Source organism: Gymnogyps californianus, chromosome 3 (genome assembly GCF_018139145.2).
Source record: "Gymnogyps californianus isolate 813 chromosome 3, ASM1813914v2, whole genome shotgun sequence".
NCBI lineage: Eukaryota > Metazoa > Chordata > Aves > Accipitriformes > Cathartidae > Gymnogyps > Gymnogyps californianus.
In genome coordinates, this window is record NC_059473.1 from 48,758,644 (window position 1) to 48,776,585 (window position 17,942).

The 17,942-nt window shown below is 37.7% G+C and overlaps 1 protein-coding gene across 12 annotated transcripts in view; it reads right to left on the minus strand.

The window, feature by feature from the left end:
- AFDN (afadin, adherens junction formation factor) overlaps positions 1–17,942 on the minus strand; it is a 133,415-nt gene that overhangs the window by 11,700 nt on the left and 103,773 nt on the right. For 11 of the 12 annotated variants that reach the window (XM_050895095.1, XM_050895093.1, XM_050895091.1 and 8 more), the window contains 7 exons: positions 12,094–12,159; positions 11,862–11,935; positions 11,224–11,342; positions 9,986–10,180; positions 9,637–9,728; positions 9,011–9,199; positions 5,281–6,303 (listed from right to left, as the gene is read on the minus strand). In XM_050895095.1, the coding sequence (XP_050751052.1) occupies positions 5,281–6,303; positions 9,011–9,199; positions 9,637–9,728; positions 9,986–10,180; positions 11,224–11,342; positions 11,862–11,935; positions 12,094–12,159 (1,758 nt within the window). The remainder of the gene's footprint in view (positions 1–5,280; positions 6,304–9,010; positions 9,200–9,636; positions 9,729–9,985; positions 10,181–11,223; positions 11,343–11,861; positions 11,936–12,093; positions 12,160–17,942) is intronic. The other variant, XM_050895097.1, reaches the window with a different exon arrangement.

Consider the following 17,942-nt stretch of genomic DNA (forward strand, 5'->3'; position numbering starts at 1 on the left):
ATTAAACCCCACCATTTCTGAGCATGAAAGCTAAGTAACAAAATTAGTTAATTTCATTTAGGCAGTAATTTGGCAAACGTATACTAAAGGATGCTACTTCCAAGTAAATTCCCCTTATTTACGGCTAAAACTTTTGTAATTCCTAACTGAAAATGACATAAAGCTCAGTATATATGGTAGAGCAGGGAATAAAGTAGTTAACCAATTCCCTGCTTGGATTAAGACCTCCTCTTGTCTTGGTTATTAAAAAGACATTATTTTAGCAAAGGAGATAATATTGCCGTCAAAAAGAAAGACAGCTAGTAATTCAAAAGAGTTTATAGAAGAGAAGTAATTTCCTCTTTAAAAAAAAAAGGGGGGGGCGGGGGGAGGAGGAACTGCACAGTGAAAAGATAGAGGAAAACTCCTTGACTCTGTCCCAATTGCATTTAGAGAAAAACTCTGAACATGGCAGTTACTGATCCCAGGTTATGGCATGGATGCCTTCTTGCTTAGTAGCAAATATTCCTATTCAAATGCACTTAAACAAGAAAATATTTCAAACTAAATTAAAGGGGAAGTAGGACTGGTTTGTTTTATTTTCTTGTGACCTTAACTACAGAAAGAAGGGAAAACTGGGCAGGGTGCCCACCTGGGAACTGTTGTCAACATCTGAACCATAATAATTGCAAAGACAACTGTATCCAGGTCAGAGGCTATTCTAAACATAATACCTAGTAAAAAGGCCAAAAATTATATGTAAGGCACAAGTGGGAACAGAGCAATTATTAAGAGAGTAACATGTCATTTCTTTATGATTAGTAACTAGTTTCTACTTTGGAGCATTTCCAGACCAGGGCAGGGAGCGGTGGGACGGCGAGGCATGCCAGAGCGCTTGCAGGCATTTATGTTTGTAACTGTGTACAACAGTACCCAAGTCAAACTTCATCCCAAATTTTCAAGATGCTAAGGAAGATTAGCTTCATGTCCCGTTTCTAGTAGGAGGCCTATTAGATTCCCAGACTGAATATTTTGATTCGATAATTCTCTATCCCAATTAGTTTTTCTCTAGTTTAAAAGTCATGTTTTCATGTGATTTACTGTACTTCCAGGGTTTCTCCAAAGCTGCCCGTGTTTATATTGTGACAGGTAGAAACAACGGATCCGTACAGCCAGAGTGACGGAGAAGAGCATTCTCCCAGCTGTAACTGAGCAAAGCAGCTAAGCACAAAGCACTAATTCTTTCCCCCTGCTTTGTCTCAGCTCTACTGCAAACTGCCAACAGTTCGCTTAGCTGCACAACTCTGTCCCCCTATTGCCAACGTATGCTTGCAGGACTCCTCCTACCTAGGAGGGCGAAAAAGGCCACCTTCCTTCTGAGCTATCGGGCTGATCTGTATCAGAAATGTTAAGATAGTCACGGGACTGGCAGGCATCCAGGAAGTCTCAGGTTTCAGACAAAATTCATTTCTCCAAGCGCTGCTTAGAACACTTTAACAGATGTTCCAGAAGAACTTCAAATTTATACCTTTTTATTTATGACAGCTAAAGCTGGGTCAGATCTGTTAGTGGCCCAGGGAATTTAAAAAGACAAACACTAGCCAAATTGACAATTCATGCATTAACTATTCATCACGTTTCATCAGCCTTGTAATTAGCAGACCAGCTATCACCAATGCTCACGTTAAGACATACATAAAAAGCACTAAGCATTCGAAAGTGGTGTTTTTTTCCCCCGAAACAGGTAGTTACTTGGGTACATGAAGTGGCATAGGACAGATGCAACTATGCCCAGAAAGTCATGTGAACAGTATGAAAATGATGAAATTAGGAAAAAGAGGTATTTGCTGGGTATAGCATTCAACATCATCTATTTCAGAATTAGCTTGCTTTCTTTTTTTAAAGCTAAATTTATGAACATCATAAATCCTCGACTGATTCAGGCCATGAATCCATCTAGCGCAGTATTCTGTCTCTGACCATGGCAAGAAGAGCTGCACATGAGCCTGGCCATTTCTTCTAGTATTGCCCCAGCATTCAGCAGGGCACTAGAAATGTCAGCTGGTACAGCCTTGTGTAATCCTTTGAGTAGCTGTTTACAGGCGTGATTGTCTATGAATTTGTCTAATCCATTTTTAAAGCTGATGATACTGTCTGCCTTCACAACCTCCTGTCGCAGAAAGATCCAGAATTTTACAGCCTGCTTGGCAAAGTACTTTATCTATCCGGTCGCAGCTCTGGGGACCAAGGCTTAAGCAAAAAAATACCCGAGTAGTAATAAGAAAAAATATTGATAGATACTAAGTCTGAAAAATCCATGACTCCTGGCTTGTCCATTACTTCAGAAAGCTGACACGCTTCACCTGTTTCACTGCTGTCAATTGCTTAACACTCATGTACCACACAGATACAAAACCAAACACCTTAGACAGACCAAGTTATCTGAAGTATGCATTTTAAAAGGTGATTTTTTTTTTTTTAAATAAAGCAGTGTCAAATATCCAAATCCATATTCTGAACAGACTATGTTTACAGTTTTTTCCAGCAGCACAAATTAAATATACTAACAGGACTTGCAAGCATTACCTTTCTTTCAAACTGGTATACTAATTATATAGAAATAGACTTTGAAGGGGATGTATTTCTTCTCTAGAAGACTACAGAACTCTTTTTCCATGTACCCATTTCTAATGACAGCAATAAAGTACAGAATTAGCTGAAGTCATAGCAACTACTGCTCCAATCTGAAAGCCTGTCGTGTTAGATGCAAAAGAATAGTATGAACCAATTGAAACTGAAATTATATGGTAACTTAATAATTGCATGTTTATGTGACCTACTTGGAAATACTAGTTCAGAAGTAATTTCTGAGTTTACAATCCATTTTTACTTTAATGAGAAAATTGTAACACCTGTAAACAACAGGATTTCAGCATGTGCTGAAACAGTATGCTGTATTATTAGGCTCTCAGGACAATTTCACTTCAAATTGGAAAGGAATGGTGTTGCTAGAGCTCTTCTAAAACCTGCACGGGTAGGGAAGGGAAGGGAGGAAATCTTACCTCACAGCTTGTTCGTTCAAAGTTATTAGTTAAGATTTTATAAACATGATTGTACAAAACGTCAAACACACAGTGTTATATTAGACCACTGCTACAACAAACAAATCAAGCCTGCAAGCAGAACACAAGATCTAAAAGGAAGGAAACATAGGGAAAGGAGTCACCACATCTGGAAACATTCAAATGCATGCTTACAGTTAACTTACTGCTTATTGTATCACAATGATTTTTGAACACCCAAAGATGCCAAATCATCATCCAAAGCACATAGGGTGGTTATTAATAATATCAGGAATTGAAATGGGAAAGAGATATTGAAGAGAAAGAAACAAACATACCAAATCTAGAACAGAGATTGCTGGCACAGCAGTCTGCTGCAGGTAGTAAGAAAGGGGAAAAAAAGAAAGATGCACAGTGAAAATAAAGATAGGTTAGACTTGTGCTATTTCAAAAGCATTTTCTTTTATTTGTTAAGTCAGCTGCTTTAGAACGAGGAACTGAATTTACATAATCCTGAAATACAGAAATGAAAACAATCAAATAATACGAAATTTTTATCAGTATTGGTTTGACTCATTCAAAACCTCAGTAATTCTCCAAAGATGCTACTTATTGCATCTCTAGTAGTATAGACAGTGAAATGTAACCAAAATGCAAACATTACTTCAGTTCAAGACAACTGTTATTTTTTTAGTTTCAAAATGTTCCAAAATGCTGGGAGAACTTTATGCACAAATAGTATTTTAAATCCAGCACTTGCAGAGAAGACGGATATAATGTTATGCAATACAACTGGCTTTCCATTAATGACACATGGCTTTTTTAGCCTTGCTACAGTAAAATTTTAAAGACACTGTTTGTTAAAATGGCAGTTTTACATGCATTTTTTATGCCCATAGGTAACTGCCTATGTGCTACAAATTACATGCTGGCGATGCTGGGCTTTAACGCAACCTGTTTGCCAAAGATATATTTAGCTTTTCCTTTCTTCAGTTTCCAAGTTTGAGGTACCTATTGTTTTACACAGTAATAAAGTTAGCCACAAGAAAAAAGGAAAGCAATGCAGACTGCAGCAAATGAGAAGAGTAAGTTTAGGAAATCAAGCTGCCAAAACAAGCCTGAACTCAAATACTACTCAAGCCGATAGCTATTTCTGAATGTCAAAATAAGCATGTCCAAACATTTCCTCAAGAATTAAAAATTGCTTATCACAGAATTAAGTCAACTTTTCACGATAAACAAACAGAAGACACTCAGCATATTACAGAGCTAGTTTTTAAGCCTGTCAAAGCATAGCTATTGGTATGTAACTTTGGTATCCATGCTATTATTGAGACAAGAAAACAAATTTTCCTATAGAAATTGTTTCTCAGTAACAATAAATTTAACAGATTCTGAGACAACAGCCACCAGCAGAGTGATAAAAACTTCATCATACTATTCAGTTGTATTATCTTATTACATATATTATGAACTTTCACAGTACTGAAGCTAAGGCAGGCAAACCTTGTCAGATATTGATTAAACTGGACACCATGCAAAATCCAGGTATGTATGAGCTGGAGCCCTAGACAGGTGTATTAGTTGTAACAAACACCCAAAACCTAATGCTTCCCCCCAGCACTGCTGGGGTCACCACTGAGGTGGTAACAAAGGTAGAGGTAGCAGCTGCCTTATACCCCAGCCTTTAGTTGGAGCAGACCAGCAAGGTGGAATCTCAGTTCAGTTCACTGTTCCCTGGAAACAGCATGCATTCAGTGTCTGTGTTCAGGTCCAAGACTAGAAATAAGAACTCTTAGAGGTAAATATATCGGGGGCGGTGGGGGGTGGGGGGTAGGGAATCACACTATTTTTGTTCCTGATTCTCCTAGAGACTTTCATAATTTCAAATGTTTTTGCTTACCTTCCTGTAAGCAAATTCCTGCCATATTTAACTTTCTAATCCTACTCCAGGTACATGGCAAAATCCCTTTACCCAAAGGGAATTTCTTTCCCCACAACCAGAAAAGTAAATTCAACTGCCAACTTGCATTCTATAATAGGTAGCTATGACACTTTCATAATACATCACTTAACTGCTGAAGCCACTGTAAGTTAGCAATTTTAAAATTCAAGGTATTTAAGAAAGCTTCATCCTCCTTTACCCTGTAAGAACATCAAAATACTCTGACAAAGCCAGAGAACCCACCAAGATATATATTTACAATACTTTTGTCTAGAAAGGATTATCCCCTTTTACCCTTGCTCTTCTTTCTGCCTCCAGTCGCTGCATGATGAGCATAGTATCCACATCATCATCCTCCTCTTCATCATCATCTTCATCCTTTTGCTTTGATTCTTGAAGTCGCTTTTGGAACTGCCACTCAAGCATGAGTTTGCGGAGGCGGTCATTTTCTTCTGCTGTACGATCAGGCTTGTTCTGAAGTTCCTGAATCTCTTTACTCAGCATGTCCACAATGTGCATCTGTTGCTGCTTCTCCAGTTTCTCCTTAGCATCCCGTTTCCAGGGATCCGGAGAGAGGCTATCACTAGAGGACAGTTCTTCCTTGCTGATAGTAATGTACTGCAGATCTCTCCGCTCAATAGTCCGAGGCTGCTGTTGGGGCTGCAACTCTCGAATGACTGTTTCTTGAGACCTCTGCAAAGTTGAAGGTTTTTCTGATTTCACTTGTTGAAGGGACACAGGAGGAACCACAGGCTGAGCAGGAATTAGTGGCTGAGAACGCATTTGGCCCAGTTTTCTCTCCTGCTCACGACGTTTCCTTTCTCGTTCTTCTTCCAAACGTGCCTTTTCCTTTTCATACCACCTCTGATGCTCTTCTCTTTTTTTACGCTCGGCAGCAGCTACCTGGGAGGATGCTTGTGCTCCTACCTGATTTGGAGGAGGAGGGGGAGGCAGAGGCAAATCCATTTGTAGTTCATCAAATTCAGCTGCATAATGCACTGGAGGAGGTGGCGGTGGAGGGGGAAGATCTGTTCTGATGGGCTGGGAAATGGCCACTGGAGTCGGCTGGCTAGTAGCTGGAGTTTTCCAACGGCCAGGTCCACTTTTAGTTAAACAAGAACCAGGCGACACTGGTTTGGATGAATGGTTCAGGTGTTCTTGGCTAGATGTGCTAGAATCCACAGATGAGTTCATCCACTGATCGCTGTCTGACTTCCGATCAATGTACTCTACATCCTTCCGTATAACAACTTCCAAACGATTCCTCTCTGGCTGGAAAACTTTATCTCTGAGTTCTTCCTGGGAACGAGCCACACGCTGGAAAAAATTAAAGAAGGCATGTATTTCATAGTCCATCTATATTAAAACATATTTGAAAATGGCTCACAAACCGCATTCTTATTACTGCAAGTAATTACTTTTAGTGAATTTCAGCATTTCCATGCCCAGTAAGTTTCCCAGAACCAACAATAAAATATTCTTCTCAGTCCTTTTAACTCATTCAAGCCATGGAAGACTTTGCAACCTCTGAAATGCCTGGAAACCTGGTCTGGGAGGAAGGATGAACACAAAATGGAGCTTAAGCTGAAAACCTCCCCAGCTCGCACAATTTCTCAGGACTATCCCTGACACCCCCTCCCCCACATGTGAGCACGAGAGTCCTGGCAGCTTGGAACAGCAGCTCAGGCAGACCAGCTCTGCCATTCAGCCTTCAGCTGGCTTGATTAAACATTTTTCCTATTGGGAAGGCAAACAGAAAGGCTGCTGAGGAAGAGACACGGGAGCCACTGCCCACCCTCCTCCATTAACAGGCGAGATGGCCTGCGGGAAGCTCTCATTACTATAGCACCATTCGCGGGTATGGAATCTGGGCAGTCAGGTCTAATTCTACCTGCTCTTGGGGCATGGGTGTATTGGTCTGTGCTTTTGTCGCTTTTTTAGTGTGTCAAACACCACGTCTTTTTTTATACAAGCTCAGGGTCTCACTGCACTGTACAACCTCCTGAAAAGGAATGCTGGACCATAAGTTAGGCTTATCAAATCTGTTAATGATTTTCTCGAAGCAAATATTCATACTTTGAATGTTAGGAACTACTAAGCACTGAACACATAACGTACCAATTATCAACAACTGAGAGAAGACTAACAAAGCAAACTCTTTTTCTTTTTCCTCCATCAGTGACCTTAACCATGACCTCTAAAGAATGCCTTCTTTGAGATGAACAAGTGTATTTTTTATGCTCTATTAGTCCAGAAGAGCTGAACACACAGCTATTTGTGTTAGACTTGCTGTAAAGATGCATCTAGCCAAACAGTTTGCTAATGCCTTCGGAACAGAGAACAGGCATTTCACATCCGTCAGTAGCTTACGGCAGGGTGTTTTTTTTGGTTGTTTTTTTTTGGTTGTTTGGTTGGTTTTTTTTTTTTTTTTTTTTTTTTTTACAAGCCCAGTTCTCACTGTAAAGATTAAAAGGATATTTTTTTAAAAAGTCTATTTTCCTCTAATTTTCAACCTAAAAGAACTATTGTATGGTGGGGAAAAATTGTGTACACTTTCAATGCTTGTAAGGAGCTAAAGCTTCTAGCCGTTTGCTTTATGAAAATGCCTTTCTGCACTGCATTCAGCCTTAAGACCATAGCTCAAATTCAGTATCTGTCAACAACTTTAACAGATGGGGTTCTTCTCACCAGTTTTAACCACCTTATCTAAGCTACTCATTTAAGCTTGTCTTAAGCAGGGGAGAGATGCATGTCCAGGCAGCAATTCATCCCATTAAGACAAATGGGTAGGAACCGTTCTCTGGAGGTACTAGCCTCCCCGTGTCCCATCATTGACAGAGAGAGCCTAGACATTAACTATGCAGCTAAGATTAAGTGAGATGAAATCACGAAAGGCAAAGGAGTTAAGCATGGAAATTCAGCAAAATATTTCCATAGCTATTTGCCACAGTCATTTAACTTGCAGCATTCTCCTTCAAAATTACCATCCTACTTCGGGTATAACATTTATTTTCTTAACAGCTGAAATAATTAGGATTTGGTATCTATAATACTGGGGAAAAAAAAAAAGCACTAAGCTTTTATTCAATTGACTTTTTACTGAATTCACTTGCTGATACATATGTGAGTAATCAATAATCAATCTTTGCTTTGATTCTGTGATGCAATCTCAAGATAATTTACATGACACTGCTTTTCCAAAAGTAAAACATGCAGAGCCTTACACCAGGCTCAGTTTTTATCACAAATTAAGAAATAGCAAAAAAGTTTTCTCTCTATATTTTTAAGTCTCTGGTGGATTAGAGAAAAAGATGATCCAGTGACTGGATTTAGTAGATCTCGATTTAATTTCCTGTATGGATTTGAGTAAAGTCCTAATTTACAAAGAGCAGAACAACATTATTTTTTGAATTTATAAAGGTACAGTGGGAGTAAATTCGTTTCAGGTCAAGAAGCATCTGCACTTTGATAACAGATGCAACTTGAATTTTTTTTTTTTTTTTTTTTTTTTTTAAATGAGAGCAAGGAATGTGTTTTATTGAAGACCTTGGATAGGTCTCAAAGTACTGTTTTATTTCATTTTTAATACTTGACTTTGTCACTTAAACAATGCACCCTGCAGTGAAAGAGATTTTTCCACATCAACCTTCTTGGAAGAGTGAAAGATTTAGTTTGCTTTTCAGAAAACCACAAAACATTTTACAAGACAAACCCTTGTCTTGTAACCCTTACAAGACAAACTACCATCTACACCCCATTACCTCTAATGGGGGATTAAAACATCCCAGACAACAGGTCTGCAGAACATAACAACATAAATTCGGGGCGGGGGGAGAGTAGGGTTTCTGAACCCAAGCCAATCTTGGCAAAAGTACAGTTGTTCCCCCCTGTGGTATAGTTTTTCCTCAACAGCTCTGAGATTATCGAGTTGACTGTTCTGCAAAAATGTCTCCAGCAGTCTGGGAGTGGAAAGGAAGCAGTTTCTTTCTCGTTTTTTCTTATATTGAAAGAAATTACTTCTCACCTGCATTGTAGCATTGATCGAATGGTTACTTTCTGCCTGGACCTGTGGTTTTTCTTCATAATTTGGCCACTGACTCTGAGCTGGACCCATTCGATCCTGGGACTTTGAAGCTGGGAATGTGAAATATTCTCTAGTATAGGTCTGGGTTGGGATGGGATAAGCTTCAGGTCGTGGGGGCAGAGTCTGTTCCTGAAAAAGGTAGAAAGAACATAAGGTAGAATTTTCTAATTACACAGATCTGTATGGAATATTATTCTAAACATGCATTTTCCAAATGTTTTCTTTGGCTCATAAGAGCATTATTTGTCTGGAACAGGAGATAAAGAGGTTGTCTAGTATGAAATATAATTGTGGTTATGACTCATGTTTTTATGGTCTGAAAACAAGTACGCAATATTGTACAAACTTAAGAAATCACAAGGACAACTTCATGAACAAAATCTAATAAAATCACTCAAAGCTGTCTCAATCTTTCATTAGCTGTAATAAGCAAAACCCCCACCCAGCCACTAGCACCAGCATTATATTCCAATAGTTAAGCAAGACACTGGTTTGACTCAAGCACACTGACGCTATTGATAGCTAAGGGAAGTTTAATAGCCAGCATTTTGCTTGCCACTTCTGACCTCTGTACAAAGATTTCCAGTAGAGACTGAGGTTATTTTGGTGGTAGTTCCAGATGCATAAGCATTCTTTCCCCCGGGGCTTGGAGGCTGATCTGTTGGAAAGTTAAAGAAGCATACATGTGACTGTTAATAATAATTTACATAACTTAATAAAATAATAGTATTCACAAAGTAACTATGATTTTTCCTTTGAATAGTTCTAACAAGAGGCTTGCTCCAAATGTTACTACTACATTGGCATTTTAAACTTAATCCATTTTTAAAAACAATCATCCCCTTTTCGAATTCAACAGCCTCTAAAACTAGTGGAGGAGGCATCTACCCCTAAAAGAAGGATAATCTTACTTACTTGCTACATTGGGACTGGAGCGATGATCGGCTCTGTTCTTCATTAATCTATCATCCCCTGGAAGCTTCTTTGGTTCACTGTACTCTGTCCACGGCAGCTGAGGGCTCTCCGGTGACCCATTTTGAGTGGAGTTATTATACAGCTCAAAACCTTCACTCTTTGGTCGGGGTTTACCTGAGCCACGGCGGTCAGAAACTGTAACAGTTGGATATGTATTTTCCCCCTTTCACTTACATTAACTACTGTCTAGCATATTCTTTTTCAAACCAGAGCTACCCTGCATTTGTAATTAAAAATGAGTTCCCAGTAAAGCAAATGCTAGATTTTAAAATCGTTACTTCTTCAGATACAAAACCCACTCTTGTATCAACTATACAGGATTTATTTGATTTGTATGCTTCAAAAGAGCTTTTGAAAAGGTACAACAATATTTGGAAAAGTCAAATGTGCTTTACTGAAAAGTCTCTTGCTGACTCTCAGAGGCATATGGCATCTGGGATGGTGTTGTAAACTGGGATAATAAGGATTTATTCTTTTAACCCATTCTTTTCTATACTGTAGTACTACCCTATATGTAGAAAAGGTCTTCCTTTACGAAATTATTTCATTTACAACATTATTTTACGTAAGACTTAAACATGTCTTTTGTTAGTTCACTGAAGTAGGATGATATAACACTGGAGAAACATCCAAGAACTTCTTATGATCAGACACAGAAACTTAGGAAGATACATTTCAATATTTCTAGTTTAAAAAAAAAATAAAAAAAAAATCAATGGCAAAACATGTTCCAGGGGCTTCTGTTTCTATTTATTTCTCTCTTAGTAATTACATTGCACTCTCTGGTTACAAGGAAGTCATATTCTGAGAGAAGGAGAGAAGCTGTTATGAAAGGGATATGAAAGTCATTGAAGTTTAATACCCTTTGTATTCATTATATTCCATTTGTTAAAATAAAAATTACTTCAAACCAGAACTGTGTTTAAATGCATAATTTAATTTTTTAAAAGGCATATATGCAAAGCATTTATTGATGATTAGACTAGCATAATTTCAAACAATATTTAAAAACAGATGAACTTTTGATAAGAAAGGAAATGCTTCTTTTCTGTGCAATTGTGTTTCTTTTCTGATTTAATATTTTGGTAATATTTGGCAAGCTACTGTGAATTATTACATTTTCTGCGTTCTAAGACTTATAAAGCTGTTATCGACATAAATAATATTAGTATTTTTACCTCTTTGCATCATTGGGGATGGCTGATTAAGCAGGGTTGCCAGACCATGGTAAATTGCTCCTTGTTTTGCTACTTCTAGTGTTACTACAGAACCTGTCCTAGTCATAAGTTCTGCTGCCCTGCAATAAAAACCAAAGCAAATAAAACAAAATAAAATTAGGCACCGTATTACTTAGTCCTCTTTATTATCAGTTTGTATGTCATGATTTCTCACATTTATTCTAGTAATGTTTTGTTTGACAAAACACTTTTTCTGATTAATACTTAAAATCACTTTGAAAAAAATTAGAAGATGATGACTAGAAGATATGCTTATTAAACGGACAACACCTACAGGCAAGTACTATTTCCAGTTTCTGCAGTTAAAGGTCAGAAGCCAAGATATTTAAAATTAGAGCTAAATGAAGTTTGCTCAAAACTAAAGCCCAAATGTGTAATACAATCTCTTCTATATAGATAACATGTATCATATACAGAGAATACTACACAAACAGTTGAACTTACTAAGGTTATTCACAGGCAGTTATAAAAAGCCAAGACAAAGCCTAACGTAAAAAAACCGACCTTCAGCCCTTTTCAGTAAATTATTACTCTAGCATTTTCTTCACGTAAAGACACCCAAGGAAAGCATTCCATACCTTTCCTGGGACAGGCCCACCAAACTTCGACCATCCACACTGAGCAACTGATCCCCTGCAGCCAGACGACCATCCTAAATACATATTCAACAGAGAAGAAAATTCATACACCAATGCTAACATGGTCTAAATTAAAACAATTATTCATACGTACTAGTAAACAAAGGATTTAAAAGCATTTCCAAAGGATCTTTCTACCTTTGAGCTTCCGATGTTTAAGAATATTACTAACCACATCTGCAGCACCTCCTTTCACAACAGACTTGACATATATTCCAAGTTTGTCTTGACCAGCACCCTACAGAGAAAGTGGCATTAATTTATTACATTTATATTTGATCTCTTAAGCATTCCACAAGTGTTAATCAGAATTTTACATGGCTAGATAAACCTCTAAGTTCTCATTACTTTTATATAGTCCCAAACTGGAAAAAAACCAATTATACAGAAACAAGTTACATTCATTTAAAGTCAAAAGAAAATTCTAATATTAGGCCTATTGAACCTGCAAGCATTGTTAGAAGCAAAGAATATTTGGTCTTAATGCAAGCTTGAATAAGAAAGAAAATACATTAACTAAAACATACTTCAGAAGTTTGTTCTAATCCTCTTCTAGTAAGAAATACTTTTTGCACTTTTACATGCATGTTGTTATTTTTTATACCTCTATGTATTATGTTCCAAAAGACTGCACTGTTTCCCTTGCTAATACCCACAAGAAACAAGGTAAATTGCAGATTACAAGAAAAAGGAATAGAAATGCTTTTTACATCCATTAGGACTGTAAAGGAGCTCGTGTAAAGGAACAAACAGTGCCTCTAGTTTTACAATAAACAAGTGAAGTAGACATTAACAAGTCTTTTAGAGTTGACAGAGCCAATATTTAAGTCTACTGCAAAACCATGCAATTTTGTTCATAAAACATCTGCCTCGAAGTATACCACTAAATTTGGAAAGGACTGTTAACAGTGAACTTACTGCGAGACAGCCAACAGGTTCAAGACAAGAGAACGTAAGCATCTATTCAAGCCATGCTGTTGCGTCATCCACATGCTCCAATTTACAAGACACCACACAGATCAGTCTAAATGTTAGTATCACAAACCTTTAAATTGTCACTTATAAGACAATCACTTGTGATTTCATTATCTACTATAGCAAACAGTGTCATTTTACTCTGCAAGTCACTTGGAAGAAGAGTGCTAAGGTTTCAACAGAGCACAGTTTTTAATGTAATGTCGTTTTCTAAAATAATCCCCCAAATTGCTTTGATATTGAATATGCAACTTCCTCCTCCTTTTTTCCCCAGCTTCTCCAACTCTTTTCTTTTGGCAGCAAAAGCATTCATTGCTCCTGCTGTTATAATAAAGTAAAATAGAAATCAAGGTGAAGATTATTCAAAAGCTAGTGTTATACACGGTTTTCTAAGCAAGTGAAAGACCTATTTTTATTCATTAAATCTTGAGTTAATCCCAAATGTTTACTCAAAAGGAAAGGAAAAGGAATTCCTTTGAGTCCCATGATTCCAGATTAACATTCTACATGTCCAAATTTTTCATCATAATTGCTTAAGCTCTACTTACAGAAAAAAAGGAAAAAATATGCAATAAATAACTGAAGTAAGGACACTTTCTTTGTCTGGAAAGAATATAAAGGCAATTAAAAAAAATTGTTACTTTTTTTGTTTGTTTTTTAAAGGTCTCTAAAGAAACAAAGTAACTGCAGAATATTTTTAACTTTATACCAGAAAAATCAGCTAAAGTTATGAGAAACACAAGTCAGAAGACAGCTAGATAAATATCAAGAAAAATGAAATCATGCTTCACAAATCTCTTTTTTCCCCAAGCAACCAAGAAGCACATGGGGAAGGATGATCTGGTTGGCAGAACACCTAGACTTCCAAGACAGACATGGCAAGATGTCTCACCAGGAGTTCTTCAAGACTTTAAGGTGACATGGGATAAGAAGGAACTTGTCCTTTTGTATTAATAACTGGTTCAACAACGGATAGGAAGTTGTTAGTTTTCACAAGGAATGGAAGTTCAGAGAAGCCCTAAATGAATGTGCTGTTCACCATGCTCATAAGCGTTCCAGAAAAAGGACAAACAATAATGTAACTAAATTTACCGTATAGAAAATTTATCAAGTCAGTTGAAACCAAGAGCTGGAGAAGGATCACGTGATGCTGAACACTGGAGCAATAATGGAGGGAAATGTATTTCACTGGTCCAAATGTGAAGTAATGCTCCAGCCTTGTAAGGGACCGATCCCCATCAGGGCACTGTTGGCAGAACCAGTTACCACCTCCCCTTGTTGGGAACTGCAAACTAAGATGATTGGGTTTATATGCTCCTTCCTCTGCCTCCAACCACTAAATATACCTAGAGGCAAGCTCCTTTAGTTCCAAAGGGCAAAAGAGTCAACAGCAACTCACCCACCCACCCTCGTAGTTACAACCTCATGCATCATGTAGTTATATGTAATTGCAGGGACTGAACAGCAGCTTTTCTTGGGAGGCCAGACTGACCAAGACTAACCAGAAGCCTCTGAAGCCACCTGGGACTGACACTGCTTTTATTCAGTCCTAACTTCAAAGGATGGTAGCAAGAATCTCATCCCCTTGGGTCCAGGAATTCAGACAAAGATCTGCCTAACACAAAGATTAGGTAAAAACAGCAAGCTTTTGGAAGAGCATTGCCACTTAAAACAGTGCACGTATTAATCAAGCAATTGTATTACATTAGACTCTATATCCATACACATCACCTTTCTTAAGCTTGATTATGATTGTTAGCGCACATTAAATGAAGTTGAAACCTTCTGTTTAAGCCCATGATATGTGCACTGGTTTGCAGATAGTGATGAGATAAACATTTGCAATTGCACAAACATCCATGTAATAATTTCTAAACTGGCTTTAACTCCTCCCTCAAGAATGATCTTTTTAGTCATTGTTTTCAGAGCCATCTTCACCTATCAGCTCAAATATCTGGAAGCCAACAGAACTAATAGAAAAGAACAAACAAAACAGAAACCACCACGGTCACTAAAAATCTAAAAGGTTCACATTTAGAAAACTGTTTATAATTCTGATTACTCCCTTAGAAAATGACACCAGCAAAACCATGAGGCTCAGAGGATAACAAGGATGATCAGAAACATGGAATAGCTTTCTTGAGAGAACCAACTAAATAGACACGGACTCCTCAGCTTAGCAACAATCAAGGAAGTGAAGGTCTACAGGATTATGAGTCGCACAGATTGGATTATTTATCATCTCTCTAATCAGCCAACAGAGAAAGCTTTCTTACTCATGCTATCACAGCTGGCATATTTTAAAAAGTAAAAAACCAAAAATAAACAAAACACAACAAAACACCCAAAACATTTTCCATAGGATTTCATAATTAAATTGGGGAACTGCCAGGAACAAGACTGCTGTAGATGCCAAAGTGTAAACACGCACAAAAGAGATCACAGATTCATGGTATGGCCCTTCAAGGGCTTTCAGGGGGAAAAAAAAAAAAAAAAAAAAAAGATACAGATATAATGCACTCTGAAAGAAATTCTGAAATTACAGAAAGCTAGAAACCAGGAGGAACCATCTTACACTTGTTTTTTATGTTCTTTGGCTAAATACCCCACAGCTGGAGGATACCAGATCAGATGGATTTTTGCTCTAACTGTTCCTATGCTCTAAGCCTTACAGTAATTCTTCATTATAATTTGAAGGAGCTGACATTTTACTCCTTGTTTCTTCTTTTTTAATGTTTTTATGAAGCCTATACAGTTTGTCAATCCCTTTCCTGTTCTTTTAAAAGAAGTTATGAGCAGATGTGTTAACTCCAAGTCATCTCACTTAATACAAACCTAATGAATTTTTAAAGCATAAAAAATGATTTAAAAATAAATCTCTGTTCAGATTACATTAAAAAAAAAAAATCTTTACCAGCTACCACATCTACTCACATATTATTAGGATAAATGAGTTCCTTCTCTGCCTAATTCACATGCCATTTAATATGTTTCTAATGACATGCCTGTGCTCTTGCTTATGCTTGGGAAGACTTCTCACTAAGCATCCTCAAAGTTAACTCATCATCTTCCCTCAACTTCTACCCTAAGCTTTATAGTAATTTGAATCCAAATTCTTAATTTGTATTGAAACAGACTTAATTTTGCTTCGATTCCACCTTCCAGGAGACTGCATCACAAGGAAACATATAGTTATTAAGGACACAAAAAGGATGTTAATATGTAGTTAGATATGCATACTAAGCTCCAAAGTGAACAAAATTCTCATACACAGCACATGGATTTTTCTCCTATCATTTACCAACATTACAATAAAACAGGTTTCTTTGTAAACTGCTTATTAACCTGCTTTTCTTTCAAAGGAATGTGAAGGTCAACATAACTAAAATTATTTCCCCCCCAAACAAAACAGAGCAATGACATATGTGTATCAGTAACAATAATACAGTAAACATTCTTTTCAGTTCACTTTATTTTCTCCAATCCTGAATACCAAAAGCATGTGTATCTGTAAAGCTGTTAGTCCGAACAGAACTACTCAACTGTAGAGAAGTTAGATGACTGTGGAAAGCAAGAATGTAGTAAGCATAAAAAGATGGTTTATTTCCCCCACCCCCCAGATTAACATACTGAAACCTGCAGCATATTTTCTCAAATATATATAGCCAAATACAAAACCTCAAAAACCTTTACAAGTATTTTTCAAAAAATAATGCAGTAAATTCTAGGTGAAAAAAAAAAAAAAGCCTCATCCACAGTAGTAAACTGTCTAGTGCTACCTATCTACCTGTTTTCCTTCACACTTGAAGCAACTTTTTCCCACAATCTTTGCAGAAAGTGAAACGATAGTACCCTTGTCAAGAAAAATTTGGGAAATCCTTCCCCTTAAGTAATAATTTAAGGTTTCAAGGTGTATAACAGGAAAAAAACCACAAACCTACTACTGCTGCTTCAGTTCATCTGGGTGACAATATTCCTGAACTGAACTGCGTGAGCGTAACACTCTACTCTAAAGACCTCCTTTGTTTAGCTCTAAATGGTATCTGTTGTTAAACTGCATAGCCAAAGCAGAGAACCATAGGGAAAAAAGTTTTATAAGGAAGGTATTAGCTGATCAGAATTAGACGAACAGTGAATTGTGGACTGAAGAAAGGGAACATGATATTTAAAAATTCTGATACCTCAAGTACATTAGATCTAAGCTTCAAAATGAGAAACACCTCCATTCTGTGCTTTTACAATACACTTAAATAATCAGTATGAAAGAACAACCCAGATCATAAAAACTGCATAAAGCACAGAGAACTAACTCTGGAGGCCAGCAGTGGAGCACTGTTTACACATTTCAGTATTTTTAAAAGAAATGTTAAATCAAGTACAATGACACTAGCAGTGCATTCATACAGAGTGTCAGAAAGAACCCCCCCCGCCTGCTCCCATGCTGTCTGGCGCTTGGCCCTGCGCAGGCACTACTGCGTCACGGCAGGTCCCACGACAGACCTGGCTGAAGGCTAAGCTGACCCCTGTCCCCAGTCCCCCTCCTCCCAAATAAAAGCTTTGTTTTCAACCAAATCAGCTTCTTCAAATTGTTTACAGCACAGCATGACTGTTCATAACCGTACAGGAAAGGGAGTTGCTAGGAGGGCCTGGATCAGTAATGGGGGGTGACATAATTCTTATTAAGCTGTTGTGCCAACGTTTATCAGGTTACAGCAGCTGTGTACCTGTGCTAACAAATGCGTAATCGTCAGGGGCTGTAAGTATATAGGGCAAATATCAGGTAGGCTTTTCACATCAGACTCCGACCTGGGCTTTTCACTGCTAGAAACCCAAAAGCCCTCTTTGAGAAGGAAAATAAGAGCCAGGAATTGTTCATCTTTTAAATCTAAGAACGTTCACCCATGTTTAGAGCACATCTGTGAACTACCACTAGGGAAGTCTTCTTTTTAATAAGCAATATAAAAAAATGCCAAGGGAGTTTGACCTAACAGAGAATATTTCAGTTTAAACGCTGCCCGAGTAATTCCCAAATGGGTTAAAACAGCA